The sequence below is a fragment of the Lissotriton helveticus genome, chromosome 8 (genome assembly GCF_964261635.1).
Source record: "Lissotriton helveticus chromosome 8, aLisHel1.1, whole genome shotgun sequence".
Lineage (NCBI taxonomy): Eukaryota > Metazoa > Chordata > Amphibia > Caudata > Salamandridae > Lissotriton > Lissotriton helveticus.
Genome location: NC_136069.1, coordinates 43,420,328 through 43,443,702, shown reverse-complemented (window position 1 = coordinate 43,443,702; position 23,375 = coordinate 43,420,328). Strand labels below are relative to the sequence as shown.

Genomic DNA, 23,375 nt, shown 5'->3' with positions numbered 1-23,375 from the left:
GATTGGAGTTTGGGGCACCCTATAAAGCCACCGGCAGGCGGTATTGTGCACATTTTTCTTTTCTTGTAGTACCCCTGGAAACACAGATGCACAACCAATGTGTACCTGATGTGTCTAGGGACTGCATGGAACACAGCAACCCCCAGGAGATGTTTACAAAAACCTGCCATAAGTCTCCATGGGAGTTAAAGATGTGCCCCATGGAGGGGTTTCATTTGGCTCGGAGGCGCTTTGAGCCAGAGCTGCATACTCAAGCTGGGAAGTGCAGAGACCCCTTCACGTTGGTCCTACGGCTGCATTTTGAGGCCTAGAGATTGTGAAGAATGACTCTGACACATATGTTGTTTTCAATCAAAAATGCTTTATTGACAATATGGTCATTGATCAGATAACATTTACCATTATAATGAATGCTTATTATTGTGAGTACTGTTTCCACTGATTTAACTGATGGTGTCCTTCGATGGTGACATGTGGTTGAATCTTTTAATGTGGTGACCTGACAACAAAGCTAGCAGCCCACACTGAAAAGTGATCCGGGGAAAGTAAAAAGGAGGCCTAATCTAAGGGGCCCCTTTCACCTTGAACAAGAATTTGCATTCCAAATCTTCACCTCCACCATCTACCAAATGACAGGGCTGCAAGAAGACTAATCAGCAGCTCCTCCCAATGAAACAGAATTTAAAAATCACCTTGTCTCTTGCTACTCCAGTGTCTAGATCCCCCTCTCCTCAGATTCAGGAATGTCAGCAATATGCTTTCAATGCCTGAGGAAGCAAGCTTACCTCCACTAGGGTGCACAAGGCCAGGCCAGCAGCATCCATAATGGACCCCAGGACCCCACACACCTCCATTATTCAGGCACCAGTAGGCCTCTACCCCAGTGACACAGGTAAAGAGGCTGAGTCACAACCTCTGTCTAGTAATACACGGTGCACAGACATATTATCAAGTTTTAAATATCGACAAACAAATATCGAGTTAGAAATATTGTGATAGAGAAATATCGAAAGCAAGAACATCATGGTCAAGAATATCGGCATTAAGATAAGAAATATTTTTTTTGAAAATATTGCAGTAATATCGTTTGCAAAAATATAGTGGTTTAAAATATCGATTGTTAAATCAGTGTTATATATTTTAGTACGTATTTTAAAAGTATGTGATTTTTTTGCATAAGTATTGCTTTAAAAAAAATTATTTTTACATTTTTAGCATTGATTAATTTTAGGTTAATTAAATTTAGCATTTTTTTGTTCTGTAGCGGGTTGTGGGTTTATAGGGTGGGATGTAATTGAATTATAATAAATTAATTCATATTTTTTCTTTATTAATAATTATTTAATTTAGATGTAGACCAGATTACCCAGACAACTGACACAGGTAAAGAGGCTGGGTCACACCCACTGACTAGCAATGCACGGCAGGCTGCCACCCGAGCTCTATATTCCGGATTAACAACAGTATCCAATGTCAGTGAAATGGTGGCATGCTTGGAGCGACAGGTCCAGGAGTTTTATTATATCAAGGGGCAGGCCTAGTCCTCTGCACAAACTAGATTAGATTTAACCCACAACCAAAATCAAAACCTGGATCCCAGATCCTCTCATTTGAAGACATAGAGCAAGGAAACACATCTGTACACCCTCCAAGGGACACTCCCATCCCAACAGGGCACTCCAATCATCTCCCAAGACTTTCCTAGAAGAATACTAGCCTGGAACAGTTCTTCCTTGAAAACAAGTTAGCATCAGCCCTGAGCGGTGTTCCAGATAACTCATCATTGGCACCAACGGTCAGCTCGACAATAGATCAATGTCTTAAAATCAAACGAATAAAACTCAATGTGTAAAACAGAAATGGTATCTCTATATCGAAGAAGCAGTTGTCAGTAACGCTAAGTCATTATGGTTATTGGTGTCAACGTATAGGGTACTTGCAAAATAATATAAACTCAACTGTACCAGTTTAAAAAGAGTCGGATATTTTGGAACAATTTTTTAAATGATAGCCACGGCCATAGTGCAGACACTAAACACCAAAGACCTGAGGAAGCACATTCAATCATCCTGGCAGGCTACTTTACACCTGATAAAGTATAGTATGCTTACCAGAATTCTTACAAACAAGCTTGGCTATACCTCTAAAGAGTAAAGGTGAGCTCTCAGAACCAAGCTCACACAGAGCATGATTTCATTGATATAGATGAAAAATAAAACACACATTTTAGATCATATAAATTTATTGCCAGAAGAAAAAACTTGCTAAACCTAACGCAAGGCAGCTTCAGAGGTGGTCTATTGACAATAGGTCAGATCATCCAACATTCTGACTAGGAGTTTTCCACCTCGAGATAAATAACCTTGTACAGTGCTTTTTGGGACTTTTCACAGAGTGTTAGTCTGGTCTTCCACATCCACGCTTAGAAATAACAGCCAGTTTATAAACAGATTCTAAAGCACCTTCAGGATAGGCCTAAATGGCACACGATGCACAACATTTGCCACAGACAAAAGTACTCAACCAAGGTTGCATCTTGACTCTCTTCTGTTCAATTTTTAGGCATAGCAAACTACTTACAGCATTTCCTGATGTCCCTAAGAATAAGCAACACAAGCATTTTGCTGTTTGTGTGCAGACGTCCCAAGAAATTTCAATTTATAAAAATCTATAATCATGATCTGGGAACCAAGATGCAAGAGGACACTTTGCAAACAATTTAATTTAGTTAACCAAAGATTAGAAAACAGCAAAGACTTTTAGACACCTGGTTTGATAATGTACAGCCAGTTATCCTGAAGCAATGACGTGGTTAAGGTCTTAGCAGAGTAACGGCTAAAGGAAATGTACAAGCTGCAAAGAGACACAACAGCACAGAACCAAAAAGCCTAGAAACATGTTTCAAGATTGATATCCTGTCAGCATTAAGTCCACTAAAGAGGAGTTTGTGCAATAAAATACTTGTCTTCCTTCAATCAACAACCATTGCACATTAGAAAACGATCTAGGCTATGCATAAACCGAAGAGACACAAATGCACACCTCTTCTAGGCCGGGGACATCTCATCAGGTAATTGGCATGTGCATATATGGATACTGCTCAGAATCCACTTTGTGCTACTATGTAGGATTTGACATTCTGCTCACAAAAGTTCAATATGGCTGCCAGTAAAAAACGTTGATAAGTTACATAAACGTTACATCGTTGCTCATTTAATGTTCTTCACCAGAGGAAGCTGTGAGAAAATCCTCCCTTCATAGCTGATTCTGTCACTAGGCACATTGGAGAAAAATCAAGTATTAATAAATCTAAAATGGTTTAAAAACAAATGGTTGTCAGGTTTGTTGAATAATGACAAGGGCAGATTAGCCATATTTTGTGGAAAGATTAATTTTTGATGTAGTCACTGTGGAAAATTTGCCAAATGTTGGTAAGAAAGCAGGAGTGCCCAACTATGATCATACTTTAATCTTCTTTGAATGTTTATTCTCTATGAAGTGTCTCAATGTGTTCTTAATACAAATATCTCCAACTTGTGAATAATCACATTTTATTCTTTTGCAGAACTATTGGTGTCTGTGCTCTTGTCAGGGGCAACTGCAATGCATATGTATATTCAGCAGCAATACGCCATGTTCCTTCACTTCTACATACTGTATTTTATTAACTGTCATGGAACTGGAGCTGGTACAATATATTGTTTTTCATTATGAAACTGGTAAAGTTTAAAAAATAAATATTACTGCCATTTTGCCATGCTCCTTGAGATGGGCTGCTCAATTTTATCACACTAAGCACATCTAAAGGCAACAACTCACACATTATTGGTCTTATTGTAATTGTGTAAATGGCAGATCTTGAGAGAAACTATTTTCAATATGCAGTGATGCAATAACAAGCACACTCAGGAAGGGTGACTTGAGGGAATTACTCATTTTAAAATAATTTCAAGGAACAAATCTGTCCCCTTGTTTCAGATTTCTTTGCCCAAGATTTCTTTCCTTGTTGTGTGCCTCAGATACAGAGGTTTTTAAAGAAAAGGAGTTAGGTTCTTAGAACGTGGGGATGGCTGAACCTTATGTAATATGAAGAAATATATATATGCCAGCCCACTTTGTTTGCTTTTGCTCTAAATTGTTAGCAACATATCAAACTAAATTTTGATTTGTTAGGTATATTTATTTTTACCTTCTCTTTTTTCAGTATATTTTAAAGAAAAAATCACTCGTTGCTATGTCAGAAAAAAACACAACATATATGACAAATATCTACATCAACTAATATACACAATTCATAAAGAAAAACATCAATCAAAAAGACATTAATACATCCACATTCACTGTACACTATACACTAGGCTTTCATTATGTACAACCTCTTTTGTGCAAATCTATTTTTCAACATTCCAATTAAAGGAACAATCATGAACAAAGTCAATAGGAGATAACACCACTATCAGTTTTTCAATCAACAGTAGTTAATATTTTGAATGGTATCTCCGTTCTGCCGACGCGTTTCGAACACCACACATCAGTTATGGGTTCTCATCAGGGCCTTGTCACTTCTGTCTGCATGTGTATAGAAAAAGAAACGGGGTTTCCGTATCAGTTCTCTAGCCTCATATGTCTGCCAATCTTGCAGTGTATTGCATTTATAGTTAGTATTACCTTTACTGTGGCTGTGGTAGTCCTAGGTTCGATTTAAACGTCTTTAGAGCTGCAATCTGAAGAACAATTCTATTTAGAGCCAAACTCGGATTGAGCCTTAAGGTTACTTTAGCAAAAAGCTGCATGACATACCTTAATTTAGTCTTTTCCGGTCATGGGCACATCCCTATGCTTCGGAACCAGTTCTTACCTATGGGCAATTCAGACTTAGTTAAGCGTCTTACACTAATCTGATCTCTATGATGCATGTACCATTCTACCAACCATGTTCCTACCTTTTTCGGTGAGCCAGTCACATCAGAGGCATATTACATTAAACTCGTGTCTGTGCGCGGGCGGTCTGTTTGAAAAAATAAAATAAACTGCGCTCAGTACACTCCTCAGTATTCTAATGGTTACTATTCCTAATTATTGTGCCGTCCGTACTGACCTTTGTAAAACAATGGTCCTCCGGACTCTCAAGCTGCGCGCCGCGTTGTCCCTTTCTCGTTGTTTTACCTTTGAAAAAACAGGAAGCGCATTAATTTTCTATGAGCATTGCGTGTGCCGCTAGTTCCATGCGGGGACACTCAGTACACCCCTCACTGTTTAATGGTGGCGGTGCCTCATTGGTTAATCGTCCGTACTGACCTATGTAAACAAAGGTCCTCCGGGCTCTGCGTCTATGCGCCGTGTCGTTCCTTTCTCCTCGCTTTAAGTAGTTACACTGTTATAAAAACAAAAGCGGAAAGCGCGTTGGTTTTTCTTTTCAGTGCGCATTCCCTATCGCGTGTAATGCTAATTCCATGCGGGAGTCTCCTTACCTCCTTCGTGCCTCATTGCAGCTCTTCCTTACTTCGCTCAGGGCGGCGGCGGCCATGTAGCTGGCTCACTTATTCCGGCCATGTGACCATAGGAATTCTGGGAGTTGTAGTTTAGTTGCATTTTCTTGTTAGTGTAATGCCCTACCCATAGAATCTTACTAAGGCTTTACCCTACTGTTGGTGTCCCTGTATTGCGAGTTAACAGAATCTCATGAAGCCCCATACTGACCTCCATATTTACAATCTAGAAACCTCAGAGAGGGTATTTAAACCGTTTTGCGCGCTGTTAAATTTTATTATCAGGTACGCCTCTTTTCTGAGCAATGCATCTTCAATATCAATTGGACCTTTCAGTCCTGATTGTGCTATAGAGCACAAAACCACTCTCACGCCCATTTTGAATAATACCACAGATTTGCCCCTGAATCTGTCTGCCAGGGTCCTCAGTGAGTTCCCTGTACCACTCCGTATTATTCACCTGTGCTAGTCCTTCCTTAAGATATTTGTCCTTTGACCAGATCACTACCGCTCCCCCCTTATCGGCGGGCTTAATGACCACCGATGTATCATCTTTCAGATTTTTGAGGGCAATACGTTGGCCTTTTGTTATATTTTGTTTAACGTATTTTTTGTTTTTCTCCAGTTTGTTTATAGATGATAGCATGACTTGTTCGAATGCTACGACCTGTTTAGGGATGTTTTGGTAAGGAATAAAGGTGGATTTGTTCCTCAGGCCTGTTGCTTCCACGTCAATAGCTGGTGGTTTGTTTGCGAAATAGGCTCGCAGGCGGATTTTTCTGCAGAAGGCTATGGCTTCTAATTTAAGTTTGGTAAAATCGGTTTGTTGACTGGGCGGTAGTGATCTGGTCAAAGGACAAATATCTTAATATTCAAAATGGGCGTGAGAGTGGTTTTGTGGGACAGAAAGAAAGCGAATTCTTGGTTAAGAAATTTCCGAGGACCCCTATTTTATATTTTCTACCCAAGATCCACAAGAACCCTGAGGAGCCTCCTGGACGGCCGATTGTCTCAGGGTGTGAGTCCTGCTTAGAGTCACTGTCTAAATATATAGACTTCTTTCTCAAGCCCTTTGTTGGCAGCGTAAAGTCATATCTGAAGGATACCACAGACTTCTTGCTAAAAATTGATGGAATGCAATTTGACCCGTCGACGGAATTGATGGTGACAATGGACGTTACGTCATTGTACACCCAAATCCCCCAAGACGAGGCTTTAGAGGTACTAGAACTATACCTCGACAAAAGAGAAAGGCCACATCAAGTCCCTACCTCGTTCATCCTGCAATTAGCAGAGGTGACACTGAAGAAGAATTACTTCAGGTTTAATGACCGCTTCTATATGCAGATTAAGGGGACGGCCATGGGTTGTCCCTATGCGCCGGAGATGGCCATACTGTATATGGCAGAGTACGAAAACAGGTTCATCTACTCCAATAACCCCTACAGTAAACAGATAAAACAATGGTTCAGGTACATCGACGATGTGTGGCTCCTGTGGCAGGGGAGCCACACGGAGTTGATGGACTTCCACATCTGGCTCAATCGGAGACACCAAGACATCAAGTTCTCCCTCGAGTCCAGCAATGATAAAATGACTTTCCTGGATCTGGAAATAAACCATACGGATGGGCATTTGAAGACGTCCCTTTTTAAGAAAAAGACGGACAAAAACACAATCCTCCACCACCGAAGCGCACACCCCAGAAGCCTAAAGGATAATTTACCTTATGGGCAGCTACTCCGGATCCGAAGGAACAGCTCGGAGGTGACTGAATATGAAAAACATGCCACTAGGTTCTGTGAGGAGATGAGGAATCGTGGGTACCATAAAAAACTATTGAGTAATTCTAGAAAAAGGGCGCACTACACCCCCCGTGAGTGTTTACTAGAACGTAAAGTCAAACGCGATCTGGACAAGTTGGTATGTGTTACCACGTTTGGACCTGACACGCACAAAGTACGACAAATGGTCCTGAATAACTGGCACTTATTAGAGGGACTTGAATGTGCCTTTCCAAGACCTATTTTCGCCTATAAAAAGAACAAGAGCATTGGCCAGTGCATAATTAGAGCGGATGTAGCAACCGCCAAACCCAAAAGTGATCTGTTGTCCAGATGGGGCCTAAAACCGATCGAGGGCCACCACAAATGTGGTAATTGTATTTCGTGTGATACAACAATTGAGGGGATTGAGTTTGGACATAGGGGTGTGAAATGGAAAAACCATGATTTCACAAACTGCAGGACACGTAACGTAGTGTATGCAGTAGTTTGTGCCTGCGAAAAATTGTATATAGGAAAAACGACGCAGCAGGTCAACAGCAGGATCACCCAACATAGGTCAAGAATCAAAAAAAAGGTACTAACTGCACCAATGGTCCAGCACTTTATGGATGTAAACCACAGTGAAATGGATTTCAAATGGACTGTATTGTGCTCTATAGCACAATCAGGAGGGAAAGGTCCAATTGATATTGAAGATGCATTGCTCAGAAAAGAGGCGTACCTGATATTAAAATTTAACAGCGCGCAAAACGGTTTAAATACCCTCTCTGAGGTTTCTAGATTGTAAATATGGAGGTCAGTATGGGGCTTCATGAGATTCTGTTAACTCGCAATACAGGGACACCAACAGTAGGGTAAAGCCTTAGTAAGATTCTATGGGTGGGGCATTACACTAACAAGAAAATGCAACTAAACTACAACTCCCAGAATTCCTATGGTCACATGGCCGGAATAAGTGAGCCAGCTACATGGCCGCCGCCGCCCTGAGCGAAGTAAGGAAGAGCTGCAATGAGGCACGAAGGAGGTAAGGAGACTCCCGCATGGAATTAGCATTACACGCGATAGGGAATGCGCACTGAAAAGAAAAACCAACGCGCTTTCCGCTTTTGTTTTTATAACAGTGTAACTACTTAAAGCGAGGAGAAAGGAACGACACGGCGCATAGACGCAGAGCCCGGAGGACCTTTGTTTACATAGGTCAGTACGGACGATTAACCAATGAGGCACCGCCACCATTAAACAGTGAGGGGTGTACTGAGTGTCCCCGCATGGAACTAGCGGCACACGCAATGCTCATAGAAAATTAATGCGCTTCCTGTTTTTTCAAAGGTAAAACAACGAGAAAGGGACAACGCGGCGCGCAGCTTGAGAGTCCGGAGGACCATTGTTTTACAAAGGTCAGTACGGACGGCACAATAATTAGGAATAGTAACCATTAGAATACTGAGGAGTGTACTGAGCGCAGTTTATTTTATTTTTTCAAACAGACCGCCCGCGCACAGACACGAGTTTAATGTAATATGCCTCTGATGTGACTGGCTCACCGAAAAAGGTAGGAACATGGTTGGTAGAATGGTACATGCATCATAGAGATCAGATTAGTGTAAGACGCTTAACTAAGTCTGAATTGCCCATAGGTAAGAACTGGTTCCGAAGCATAGGGATGTGCCCATGACCGGAAAAGACTAAATTAAGGTATGTCATGCAGCTTTTTGCTAAAGTAACCTTAAGGCTCAATCTAAGTTTGGCTCTAAATAGAATTGTTCTTCAGATTGCAGCTCTAAAGACGTTTAAATCGAACCTAGGACTACCACAGCCACAGTAAAGGTAATACTAACTATAAATGCAATACACTGCAAGATTGGCAGACATATGAGGCTAGAGAACTGATACGGAAACCCCGTTTCTTTTTCTATACACATGCAGACAGAAGTGACAAGGCCCTGATGAGAACCCATAACTGATGTGTGGTGTTCGAAACGCGTCGGCAGAACGGAGATACCATTCAAAATATTAACTACTGTTGATTGAAAAACTGATAGTGGCGTTATCTCCTATTGACTTTGTTCATGATTGTTCCTTTAATTGGAATGTTGAAAAATAGATTTGCACAAAAGAGGTTGTACATAATGAAAGCCTAGTGTATAGTGTACAGTGAATGTGGATGTATTAATGTCTTTTTGATTGATGTTTTTCTTTATGAATTGTGTATATTAGTTGATGTAGATATTTGTCATATATGTTGTGTTTTTTTCTGACATAGCAACGAGTGATTTACTGAAAAAAGAGAAGGTAAAAATAAATATACCTAACAAATCAAAATTTAGTTTGATATGTTGCTAACAATTTAGAGCAAAAGCAAACAAAGTGGGCTGGCATATATATATTTCTTCAGATACAGAGGTGGCTTAGCACACAAAGGACTTAAAAGAAGAGAGTCACTTCAATGAGTGCACTGACTGATTTTCAGATCCAATTAAAGGTTTCTGTTGCTCCAATAATGTCTCCAAAATCGAGTCATGTTCACAAATCTATATGTAGCACCTTGAAATGAAAAGATCAGTTTCAAGCACTCTTAAGGTATAAAGATGTATTATATTATATATTTGACTTCGCTCGACTATAGAATGTGGTGGTGAAACAGTTTAGAAAAAATTGTAATTTCATCATTTTCTCTAACTCGTGGTCCCAGTTTTCTGCCATACTGTAAACTGTTTGGACGATATTGGAATCTGGTAAAGTGACGCCCGTCTGCTGTATCTTTCTTGTGTTGCAGATTATGCATCTTTCCGATTGTACAGTTTTTCTCTACACACTTGGCAAATCATGTAGTAAGATGTCAACTAACCTGGTATTTTATAAGTAATCTATCATTTCTGGGTATCATTTTGACTTTTCATAACCACACATAACTGTTTATGCCTCTACTTCAATCAATATGATGTTTCTGTAGTACCTTGTACTTTTCACTTTATGTTAAATTCTGCCCAATTGTCTAGTTCCTTCTGCATGATCTGATGCTTAAATGGTTATTCAGTTATACTGCATGTATTCCTGATTTCTCTTCATGTACTGGATGTGTTCTATAACAGTTTTGAAATGTACATTGTATTGCCACATGAAATTATTAAATCAGCACTTTCTCTCATCTCCCCACGCCGTACAGTATTCTGAACATTTGAGTCACTGCTGATGTCAATACCTATGTGGGTGAAGGATGTTTTACGGTGTTTATAGTATCATGTGGATTTAGGTGAATTAAAGACCAAAACATGCATGTTATTCCCCACAAACTTGTAATAGGTCTTACTTATGGCACCTGATAAATAGATCATATATGTACCACATGGTATCAGTATTTATCAGGGGCAATAAATAATGACCCAACTCTTATCAGACCTTCAGTACATCAATTTGATTTCCTTCCTTAATCTCTTCTCAGGTGGGGTGATAGATGATCCTTTTCCTTGAAACAGTTGTCACATTAAGTAAATAAATAATGGTTTCACCATTGTAAATTATATCAATTGTCATTGGGCCTATACATGTAGTAAAGATGCATGGCTTCTCAGATGTGTCAACAAATTACCTTTTTGAGTGAAAGCTTTAGAACATACCGAACATTTATATGGTTTCTCACCAGTGTGAATCCACTGATGTATCATCAGGTGTTTCTTTCTAATGAAAGCCTTCTCACATCGAGAACATTTATACGGTTTCTCACCAGTGTGAATTCTCTGGTGTGTGGATAGGTTATCTTTTCTGCTAAAATGTTTCTGGCATTCAGAACATTTATATGGTTTCTCGTCGGTGTGAATTCTTTGATGTATTATTAGCTTGGCGTTCGTGATGAAACACTTGACACACTCGGAACATTTATGTGGTTTCTCGCCAGTGTGTTTTCTCTGATGCATTACCAGATGTGTTCTTTGACGAAAATCCTTATTACATTCTGAACATCTATATAGTTTTTCCCCAGTGTGAATTCTCTCGTGTGATGATAATTCAACCTTTTGCTTGAAAGTCTTGTCACATTCAGTGCATTTATATGGTTTTTCTGCAGTGTGAACCTTCTGATGTTGCATTAGTTGAGGTTTGGTTTTGAAACCCTTGTCACACACAGAACATTTGTAAGGAGTCTCACAGCTGTGAGACATGTGATGCAGCCTTAAACTTCCTTTTCTACTGAAAGCCTTGTCACATTCAGAACATTTATGTGGTTTCTCCCCGGTGTGGATTTTCAGATGAACTGAAAGACTACTCTTCAGCGTGAAAGCCTGGTCACATTCAGAACATTTATATGGTTTCTCCCCTGTGTGGATGTTCAGATGTTTTCTCAGATATGCATTTTGACTGAAAGTCTTATTACATTCTGAACATCTATATGGTTTTTCCCCAGCTTGAATTCTCTCATGTGATGATAAATCACTCTTTTCCTTGAAAGTCTTGTCACATTCAGAAAATGTATATGGATTCTCCAAAGTGTTATTTCTGTGATATAGTGCTAGTTCACCCTTTTGATTTAAAGCCTTATCGCATTCAGAACATTCACATGGTTTCTCAACAGTATGAGTTTGTTGATCTATTTTCAGCTGTGCCTTTGTAATGAACGTCTGGTCACACTGAGTGCATTTATATGGTCTTGGCTCAGTGTGGCCTGACTTTTGTCCAATGAAAGAGCCATTTGTGAAAAAACCTTTACATTGGAGACAGTGAAATGTTTTTTCTTCAGTAGGATTTTGTTTGCCTACCATCGAATGGCTTTTTCTAACAGTCGGCTTGGTAAACATTGTAGATTTATTTTGTCTTAGTAGGCTGAGATCTCCTTGATGTTTTCCTAATGGGTATTTATATAGAAATCGCTGTCACATGTAGAGCAATTGTGCGCCTCCTCCATAATGCACACATTATGTTTAAATAAGGAATTCCTTGTAATAAAATGCTAGAGACACTGGGCTAATCTGTGTAGCTTCTGTGTATGTCCAGGTTAGTACTTTCAAGTTAGTTGCAGTTTACTTATACTTATAGATGAAAAATAACCTCTCTACCTTCTGTATTCTTAGCAATAGTATTAGAACTGCAAAGTTGTTTTCCTGGAAACATTTATTACATGCTGTACATTTGTGTGGCCTTTCGCCTTTGTGGGTCCCTTGATGGATTAGAGTTCCTTGGAATGTTAATTTGTAGTCATACTCCTGAAATACTCCTTACTCCTTTGTTGTGACGTACTATGTCACTTTCATGAGGCCTCCATTGGGGTCTCCTACCAATTTTGGTTGTTTGCGCAAGGAGCACACATGGCTAGCAAGTACATAGAGATTCTTTAGTGGAATAAAGTCTCCAAAAACTGTTTCGTACTTTTCAGGAGGCTAAGGTCTCAAAAGTTAAATTGCAGTTCCTAGTGTCCACGATATTCCTCTGACTATTGCTTTTTTTCTGGATTTCTTTCACCTACGGAACAAAAAAAAAATATATAAGCATTAGCATTTTATGAGCGAAAAAAATAAAAATATCAGCATTAAAAAAATCTATTTGTTTTCCAGGAATGCTTCTGTAAGTTATAGTCACGACGCATTAGCATAGAACTAGTATTAACAATCTGGTGAACACAGTATTTTATTCATTTATGAACCAAAAGATTTGCAAATTGGTAATGAGATCCAAAGCACATTGTTAGTCATCCACTAACAATGTTCATAACACTTATAATAGACACTGAGATATATGTAATCCAATTACGAAACACATAATAAGAAACATAGGTACAATTGATAATGCTGACTGCTGACAAAATGGATTAAAACAAAAACCTGGATGTCTAATCCAATAATTACTGCATGAATTGACATGGATATAATAACATTATCGTTAAATGGCGATATCCACAGAATGTATTGAGATGAATAAGAAAGCTTCTAAGACATGTATTTATTCCAGTTATTTGAGGAGTACAGCAATACCAACTACAGTTTTCTAGTGCTAAAGAAGAGAACGCTGCAGCCAGAGATTAAGGTTTTATTGAAGAAATTGCCAAGTTTTTAGAAGCTTTGTACAAACAAGGTTATCAAGCATCAATCAGAGATGTAAAGGAAGAAAATTCCACAGTTTGGCAACAGTGACAGTGACTGAAAAGACACACACACTTTTCTGGGATTTGCAATTGGAAGGCTGAAGAGGAACGAAGAGTTCAGATTAGAGAGTACGAACACAACAACTCCTTGATAAATGTTTCCATGTATATTTTTGTGACAGATCGAATGTCCCAAAAGCACAATATAAAACTCAAACAATGAAATGTGATCTAAATTGCGGAGCGTGGATATGCCAAAAAAAAAGATACCTTCTAATCCACTGATCAGAGCTTTAAGTAACACAAAACCTAAGGGCCTGACCTAGTGTTTGGCAGTCGAACTACCAGTTGCCAAACTTAGAGATCACTGCCGGCCACACAGTTACAGTCAAGGTACTCAGCGTTTGGTGGACAGCCGCTGATGATTCTGACTTTCATTCACCAAAATTTACTTACGTTTTTATTTTTCAAAAAGTGGGAATATGTACTAAAAGATGTGAAATACTGGTAAATGTATTTGCAGATTATGGTAGCGAACTGAGGTAAAAGGAGCGTTTTGGGTGCCTTCATCAACAAAATAGGCTATGAGATACACATCGTTCACAGTCCCCCCCCCTCCAAGGGCCTTGTGACCCTAGCGGGTGAGTAGCGCGCTATACAAATATGCTTGATTGATTGAGTGCGCCCTTTCGCTGCACAGCTGCCGTCTAGACATAAGGAATACTTTGTTCAATTGCAAAATATATTCTAGTAGTATATTTATGTGCACAAATAATTTTGGAATACATGTCTAAATTACACTTTTTGCTTACGTGGTGCAAATGGCAGAGTGGGCGTGCGGGAGTTCCTACCCCAACCAACTTTTTCCAACATCCCAGTGCAAGGTAATTCCTTTCCAAAGATAGGCTTTGGTGAGATGTGTGGGCATTTTAGGTTTTCTATCCACTCACTGGATGTACTGGAATGGGGTAGTGCTCACTTCAGAGCCTACAAGATTTCACATTTTAGACATCTGATCCATTTTGCGTCTAATAAAAAAAACCTTAAACCAGAGTTTCAAAATACAATCGTTTCATTTTTCAAAAAGTGGGAATATGTAATTGAAAATACTATTCACCGCCATATGCAGGGAGTTTTTTTCTACCTCGGTGTGGGTGTCATTATGTATTTTTTTTGTCTTTTCATTGCCAGGTTATACTGCCAGGTAACAGACAGACAAAAATACATCACATCGCATTGCTTACCCTAAATAAAATGGGTGGTGCTATGCCCTTCTTCAGAAGGCCCCTTCTCCGTTGTGCTGCCTGGAGGGGCTTTCCATCAACAGAGCCAACGGGGGCTATGTTCACAGAAAGTTGTCAACTCTCCTGATTCTATTTAGGGTGGGAAACCCATTGGTTTTGGGGAAAAGCATACTCTGTCGCGTTTGTGACTAAATACAGTTCTTCACCAAACTTTAAATCAGGCCACAAGATGCCTGTGATCAGATGCACACAGAACTGAATTACACAGAAACCAAGATATCTGTAATGTAATCACTGTGTCAACGGCAATTACTCCTAACCTGAAGATCTTAGAACTCAGTAGCACAGAAACTGAATTCAAATGTTATTGGTTAATGGTTATATGAATGCAATAATTTTGCTTTTATAGTTTCAACTGAAATTAGTATTTTATTGAATGCTATAGCAAAGCTGTAAACAGATTAGCACAAAATCAAGTCTAACATAAACAAATCCAGCAACAATGTACACATTTAAAAAAAACCATAAGCATAGCCTTAGTCGTTGCCTCTACAGAAGCTTTTATCATATACTGCAACCTTCTGTGGGAACCCTAATTATATTCCTTCCTTGGTGTTGGTGAAATATGAGTAGTATTTTTGAAGGTGTTCCACTTTACACTCAAAAATGACATGCTGCTCCTGATACAAATAGTAGTGACTCACTTCCCTTCAATTCCTCTAATATCCCAGAAACGTCATTATAGGGAGCTGAACCATGTACTGAGCAAGTGCAGAAATCTCTTAACACATATAAGGTCATAAGCTGCAAGGGAGTGCCTCTGGTGTAGCCTAGGCAAGCCTGTAATAATAATAATAATCCACATTTGTAAAGCGCACAATCACCCGTAAGGGTCTCTAGGCGCTGGGGGCAGTCGGGAAGATTAAGCGAGCTATTGCCAGAGTCACATGGTGCTGGGCTAACCTGCCGCCGGAGCCGGGGATCGCCTGTCTGTGCTTGTATGCCCCTAATCACCGCCTGAAATGCTGCCTCTATCCTATAAGGTAAGCTGGATTTTCTTACTTACCTCTGACCAACTACATTCATTGGCAAACGCTGTTTGTCCACTCTCATTCTCAGATGACTTGGTCCCGTTTACTTTCCCCACCATCTGCTCAGCATCATATTTTCACAAAATTGAACACCAACACATTATCCACATACCTGAAAATTGTAATATCATAATAACCAATAGATCACATGGGAGGCATGGTCGCCATTACCCACTGTTCTGACCTTCAAATCCTGCCCTCCTCATACCCAGACTCTCTACTTCAGGAAGGCCTGGCAAGTTCATTATACTGGAATCATAATTCTGTGCAACAAATTCTGCCATATCTCCAATTAAACATTGTAATATCCAAGCTCCATGGACTATACAGGCAACTAAACATTGCTATTTCCAAGCTCCATGATTTACAAGTCTTCCTCTGTAAATTAGTCATCAATAAAGACATCAATATTGCGCTTCAGGACTTTAATTTGTGGCTTGAAAACCCATCACGTCTGTCTGATATCTTCTACTCCACTCTCTAGACAGACTTAAACTTCAAGCTCAACAACCCTCACATTAAGAAGGTAATTTTCGGGATCGCCTTTTCAGTACAGACTACCCTGTGCACATTTTAAAGTGCCTTCCAGCTCTCTAGTCGGATTATTTTTCTGTTACATTTGAAGTGCTCTTTCATCCTTCGCAAATAAAATTACAGTTCCTGTCCTAAACCTACAGGGAACTGGAAAAAAATGTAGCCTCTCTTTTTCAAAAGCTCCTGACTAAAGTAATTTTCAGTCAGATATAGACTGCAATTGATGTATACGCTCTTCCTAAAATGCTTAAACAGACTAACCAAAATTCTTAACCTTCATATTCTCTTACAATTCACTTCCCCTTGTTGGAGAAGCTACTTGCCTTCTGCAATGCCTTATCTGGTTGAGACATGATCTAGCCACAGATTCCTTACCTTTCAAATCCCAGGCAGAAAGCTGGATCCGGAAGATTTTTGATAGCAGTACCCCTGCGTGCCAAAAGGTGTCGCCGGGTCGACTCTACGTGACGTTGTAGGCATCAGGTTTGTTGATATCGTAACGTCCACATCGTCTATATAGGGACACCCGGCGTGCGGACATCAGTACGTTTCACGACTTTCCATGCCAGAAGCACAGAGCCATGAAGTGACTGACCATGGTGTGACAAACAACTAGGGCCCTGAAGGAGAAACAGCCCTAACACTAAACAAATCCGCAGTGCTGGGAGACTGTATGGGTCGGTAAGGTATCTGCAGCTAGATCATGCCTCTGCCAGATAAGGTGTTACTGTGGGTAAGTAACTTGTCCATCTGATAGACATGTAGCTGCAAATTTCTAACCTTTGAACAGATACCCAAGTAATACCAACCCCAGAGTAGGGACTGCGGAAAAGTTTCAGACCAAGAAGTCCTACAAAACAGAGTGGCCAAAGAGGCCCACCCTGCGGAACTGAGAATCCAGGCCGTAGTGTCTAGCAAACATGTGCAGAGGCGCCCACATGGCAGCTTGGTAAATGTCAGAAACTGGAACACTACACTGGAGAGCCGTGGAGGCTGCTTTCGTTCAGGTAGAATGGGCTCCAAGGCCTTCAGGAGGTTGTCTCTTCACCAAGGCGTAGCATATTTTTCTGCAAAGGATGACCCAGTATGAAATAGTCCTCTTCTGAACTGCTCGCCCCTTCTTTACCCTCACGTACCCTATGAACAGTTGGTCGTCCACCCGGAACTCTTTTGTACAATCAAGGTAGAACAAGAATGCTCTTTTGGGGTCCAGATGGTGGAGACGCTCTTCTTCCTTGGAAGGATGCGGAGGCACATAGAAAGTGGGCAGAGAAACAGATTTGGCCAGATGGAAAGGTGTTACCACCTTTGGCAGAAAAGATGCCATAGTGCTGAGCACTATTTTGTCTGGAAACACGATCAGGTAGGAGGCTGAGATGACAGTGCTTGTAGTTCACTCACCCTCCCGGCAGAATTGCCACTAAAAATGCTGTTTTAATACTGAGCAGCTTAAGGGGACAATTGAGCAGATGTTCAAATGGTGCACACATCAAAAAAGTAAGGAACAAATTAAGGTCCATTGGGGCATAATAAAAGGCGAAGGGGTGAACATATGGGTTAGCCCCTTCAAAAATCTCTGAGCAAGAGTAGATATGAACATAGATGGCTGATCCGGCAGCCAAAGAAAAGCAGACACTGCCGAAAGGTCGCCCTTCAGAGTGCCCAGAGCAGAGCCCTGCTGGGCCAATGAGACAATAAACAGAATGACATCTGACAGGGAAGCAGACAAAGGAAACTGTCAATAGACCGTTCTGTATAGTAGTTACAAAACCTTTGCCATCAGCAGGTGTAAACCAACTTCGTGGAGGGACGCCTGGCTGCCAGAAAAACCTCAAAGACTTCAGCAGGAAGGTCAAAAGCTGTCAACTGCCGCCGCTCAATCTCCACGCAAGGAGGTGGAGTGTACCAGTTCGGATGGAGGACCCTTCCTTTCTACTGCGACAGAAGATCCTCCCGAAGAAGCAGCCTGACCAAAAGATCGATGCTCATCTGTAGAAGCTTGGGATATCAGACTCTCCATGCCCAGTCCGGAGCCATAAGGATGACTTGGGCCCGGTTGCTCCTAATCTTCTTGAGCACTCTGGGTAGGAGTGGTATGGGTGGAAAGGCATATAGGAGGCCTGTGCTCCACTTGCAAAACAAGAGTCACAGAGCGAGAGTCGCCTTGGAAACTTCAACTTGAAAACTGCTGACATTGCACATGCTCTTCAGAGGCGAACATATCTAACCAAGGCTCTCCCCACTGTAGATAGAGCACTTGCACCACCACCAGATGGAGACATCACTCGTGAGCCACAAGGCACACGCAGCTTAGTTCATCGGCTCTGGCGTACAGAAAACCGGGCACATGTTGAACCACCAGGTAAATGCCCTGTTGTTCCAGCCAAGTCCAGAGACGCAGGGCCTTCTGATAAAGTGTCCACGACCTCACTCCGCCCTGTTTGTTGCAGTACCACATGGCGGTAGTGTTGTCTGTGAACACTTCAACTAGCCTTCCTTTGCGAGATGGTAAAAAGGCTTTCAGTACCAACTGGATTGCACCAAGCTCCAACATATTGATATGGAGCTTGGCTTCTGCCGTAGACCAGAATCCTCTGATCTCCACCTCTCCCAGATGGCCGCCCCAACTCAGGAGGAACGCATCTGTGACTACCATGAGATCTGGGTGGGGATGGGAGAGGGGTCTGCCTGTGACCCAATTGTGGTTTGTCAGCCACTACCGCAGGCCGTTCCCTGTGCCCTATGATATCTGAACTAGGTCGGTGAGAGTTCCTCGATGCTGCGCCCCTTGGAACTTCAAGTCCCACTGCGGATCCTGCATGTGCCATCTGGCATGGTCTACTAGCAGGATCCAGGAGGCCATGAGGCACAACAGCCTCAGTCAGTCTCACCGAAATCCAGGAGAGAGGCTGAAACTTCAGCATCAAAGCCCGAATATCCTGGACTTGCCATTCGGGAGGACACGCCCATATCTGCACTGTGTCCAGTACTGCTCTAATGAAAGGGAGCTCCTGAGACAGAGTCAGGTGTGACTTTGGCACATTGATAGTGAGTAGGAGGTTCGCCGTAGTCTGGAGGTGGAAGACGGCTGCTTTGGACGAGCCCGCCTTCAAAAACCAGGCATCGAGATAGGGCAAGACTGGAACTCCTGATCTCCGCAGATGGGCTGCGACCACCGTCATCACCTTGGTGAAGACCCGAGGGGCACTGGTGACGCTGAAGGGGAGCACGCCAAACTGAAAGTTCTCCTTTTTTGAGGAAGTAGTTGAGGGCCCCAAGGTCTAGAATAGGACGAAGGCCTCCTTGCATTTTCGGAACCAGAAAATAGAGGGAATAGCAACCACAGCCTATCTCTGGTCTGGGGACCCTCTCTATGGATCCCTTGGCCAAGAGAGTCTTGAAATCGTTGCGGAGTAAGGCAAAGTTATCCTCCGCCAACCAATCGTAAGTTGAATGCATGGAAAAAGGAGTATTCTCGAAGGGGAGGGAGTAGCCCCTTCAGACTATTTGCTGCACCCACCCTTCCAAGGTGATATCTCCCCAGTGGTGGCAGTGAAGGCGTATCCTGCCAGTAACTGGACATCCATGAACCCGAGGATCAGACTAGGAGGGTTTGCGGTGGAGGAAGGGGTTGTTGCTTGACCTAACTTCTGGCTACTCATTCCACGGGGTTGGGTGACCGCATCCGCGGCCCCACAGCAGTTGCTGGACTTGCGGGGTCCTTTGGCTGGAATAGAGTTGGCGCGGTTGAAGCCTCTCCCATAGCCACGACAGGGGCCAAAAGCAGACACAGGCCTGGATGATGTGGAAAGGCCTAAGGAATTGGTTGTAGACCACAAGTTCTTAAAATGCTCAAGCGCTGCGTCCTGCTTGTCTCTAAAGATACAGGAGCCATCAACGGGCATGTCCATAAGGTTAGCTTGGACATCCCCTGAAAAGCAAGGCATCCTCAGCCAGGCTTGACGCCTCGCAGCCACAATCGAGGAAATTGCTTTGCCTAGCAAGGTTGTTGTATCTAAGCCACATCGTATTGCAAACTTAGCCGCATCTCTCCCGTCTGTAATGGCTTGGGAGAGGAGAGCTCGGTCCTCCTGAGAGACTCTGGGAAGCACTTGCGCAAACGTATGTATCCCATAGAGAAGGGGAGTAACAGCCCAAGAGGCAATGTTAGACTGTTGGAAGAAAAGATTTTCTTACCGAAACTGTCTAGCATTTTGGATTCCCTGTCCGGGGGTGAGGAAGGGAATGTGAAGTGGAAAGTGGAGGCTTGGACCACCAATCTCTGTGGGGTGCGGTGGGTAGAGAGGAAAGCTGGGTTGGCCAGTGCAGGGCGGTGGAGAATTGTTTTATTCACAGGAGCTCCTGTGCTGGGCTTGGGCAAGTGGCCCAGTAGAACATCTGTTAAGGCCTCGTTGAAAGGCAGTGAGGGTCCAGAGGAAGAGACACCCGGCTGCAGGACCTCTGTCAGGACATTAGTCATGACTGCCACCATAGGAAGCTGCACCATTATTGCAAATGAAGCTCCTTCATCCGTAGCCAGGTTAGGGGGAGACATCATGCTAGAATTTGGAGAGGTGTCCAGGCCGCTTGCATGACCCAGGTCCTCATACCAGTCCAGGTCATAATTGGGTTGCAGGATTTCTAAGGGACCCTGCTGCCTTCCCAATCTTCATCCTCCATGCCTTACCCTTCAGAATAGGGCAGGGAGAATGGTGTGTCATCAAAACGATGATAGGGGAGATCCAGGAGAGACCGTGGCCAGAGCTAAAGGCATGGAACCCACGGGGCCTCCTTCAGCTGACCCTGCGGGCCCGAAGGCACTCCAGCAGGATCAGGCCATCAAAATATGGCGCACATGGCATCATAAAATTCCCTTAGATGGGTGGGGGTCGCTTCCGGCACTGGAAAGGGAGGGAAACATGGAGAGGAGTTGCAAATGTCGAGGTTCCTAAGAATCCTGTGATGGACGGGGTGAAGTCTGTGGTGCTTGTTACCTGATTGCAAGGACTTCGAGGAAGACTTTGAACCCCTGGAGCGGTGCTTGGACCATCCCCTCAACCGAGACTGGGAGCGAGATCAAGGAGGTGACCTCCGTAGCGCCAACGCGGAGCTGCAATCAGCTTTAGGGACCACTCCTTCAAAGCCTTCGGCGGCATTGCCTGGCAATTGGAGCACAACTGTGTCGTGGTCGAGCTCCAGGCACCATAGACACACTAAATGGGAGTCCGTGACTGACATGGCGCGGTGACAGGCACCGCACAGCTTAATCACTGAGGCTTTCTTACTCAACATACCTAGCACAACAAAAAGAGTTGACAAAAAGTCTAACAATGTTTGTCAAAAAGTGACTTGGGGTAGCTCTCTTCGATGGATCTGCGCTGGCTAGCGCACTGAGAAAATAACTGATGTCAGCGCACCGGGGTGGTGCCTATATAGACGACGCAGATGTCACGCCAACCCAGACGCCTACGCAGTCACGTGGAGTCGACCGACGCCACTTATCAGGGCACAGGGGTACTGCTATCAAAAATCTTCCAGATGCAGCCTGACGCCTGGAAGTTCAAAGGTAAGGAATCTGTGGCTAGACGTGTCTATAAGATGTATTATTACCTACAGAGAAACTCTTGTTTAAAGTTTTTATATAACTTTTTATTAGTTTAATAGCAATACATTACAAAAATGTACATCAACTGAACCGAGGCAAAGGGGCGTGTCTGGCAATTACATCTCTAATGAATCGACTTGATATATTTAAAAAAAGTGTACTGGAGAACCACAGGGATTCACGTATAATTACGTCAAACCATGACGAGCAGTCCATGCACCCCAGATCTTCTTATATTTCTTTTTGCAGAGTTGTTCTATAAACTGCCTGATCTGTGGGCACACAATAGTCCATGCCGCTCTGCCATTCACAGACAGAGGGAGCTTCTGCCTGTGATCAGTGGCGCGCAATATCATGCTTGGCTATCAAGAATCCCAGCCCCGCATGCAATATTTGCGCAATGAAAAAGGACCAGCCTCCCTTATGCCTAGAACGGCAACTTTAGGTTCAAAGTTACTTGGCTTGTGTGTGATTCTGGCCAAGTTATACATGGACAGTCTCAGATCACATGGTAAAATGTAGCGCGGTTCTTGTATTATGTACAAACCGGGCTACTGCTGCTGCCCTTCCTCCACACCCGATGGGGGGCGGGGGGGGGGGGTGTTGAACATCCTGTGCAGGTAAATGCACTGTATTGCTCTGCTATTTGAGGGGATGGCCTGGAACCGTGCTGCTATCTTTGCCTCCTGACAGTCCTTGTCATCCAGCTCATCTAGGTTTTGCTCCCAAACTGCCCTCGTCTTGCCCATTAGTGCAGTTAAGGACTGGGGACCTATACAGTCCAGAAATGTCCTCACGTCCCAGGGGTTTTAGCCCTAATTTTAACCTTCGGATGGATCAATTCTGGGACATTCTTCAGAGCCTCATTGTGTGCAGAGAGTGTGTGGCGGACCTGTAGGAATCTGAAAAACTGGAAACGGTGAAGGTTGTACGTCTATGGAAGTTGCTCAACACATTTTATATGGTCATTATATCACGTCACTAGCGAGACATCCAAATGAGATCCCAGGATTTAAAGCTTAGCAGTCTTGTGACCTGATGCAACTGAGTCCCATACCACAGAAAAGTCAAATTTGTGCTTTGCCCAGCCATGTATTGTACTTCAGCGCCTCACGCTAGCACAGAAAATGAAAATGAGCTATTTGAGCGTGAGAATGGTAAGGGCAGCTCTATAGTAAGTGTAAAGTTCCATGCAGCAGCAGCCCGTGCAGGTAAGAGCGGTGTGGGGGGGGGGGCGGGATTTCAACAGACAACGGAAAATTCATTATTTAATTTTCCCTCGAGGTCATCTGTCGAATCCCCCCCAATCTATCTATAAAATTAAATTAGGTGCTATGAGAGGCGTTTATGCTATAACTCGATAGAAACATTCACAATAACAGTAAAACTGAACTAAGATGTATTGATCATGCGCCCATGTTGCTCTTTTTTTGCAGTGATGATCCACAATTATATTTGATACTGTAACTGTGTAAATACCCAGGAGATGTGGTTGTTTTGTTAAGTTACGTTAAACTGTATAGTGCTGTATTGGCATTAATACGGCCTTTCAACC

At 42.6% G+C, this 23,375-nt stretch overlaps 2 protein-coding genes across 2 annotated transcripts in view; both read right to left on the bottom strand.

Annotated features, from left to right (window-relative positions):
• The window catches only part of LOC144773704 (uncharacterized), a 103,030-nt gene that overhangs the window by 68,437 nt on the left and 11,218 nt on the right, over window positions 1–23,375 (bottom strand). The window contains 1 exon segment of the mRNA XM_078658849.1: window positions 10,822–12,727. Within this exon segment, the coding sequence (XP_078514975.1) occupies window positions 10,822–12,066 (1,245 nt within the window). The 5' untranslated portion in view covers window positions 12,067–12,727.
• Window positions 12,638–23,375, bottom strand: part of LOC144773703 (uncharacterized) — a 124,165-nt gene continuing 113,427 nt past the window's right edge. Inside the window, 2 exon segments of the mRNA XM_078658847.1 lie at window positions 12,638–12,727; window positions 15,657–15,740. Coding sequence (XP_078514973.1) covers window positions 12,638–12,727; window positions 15,657–15,740 — 174 coding nt within the window.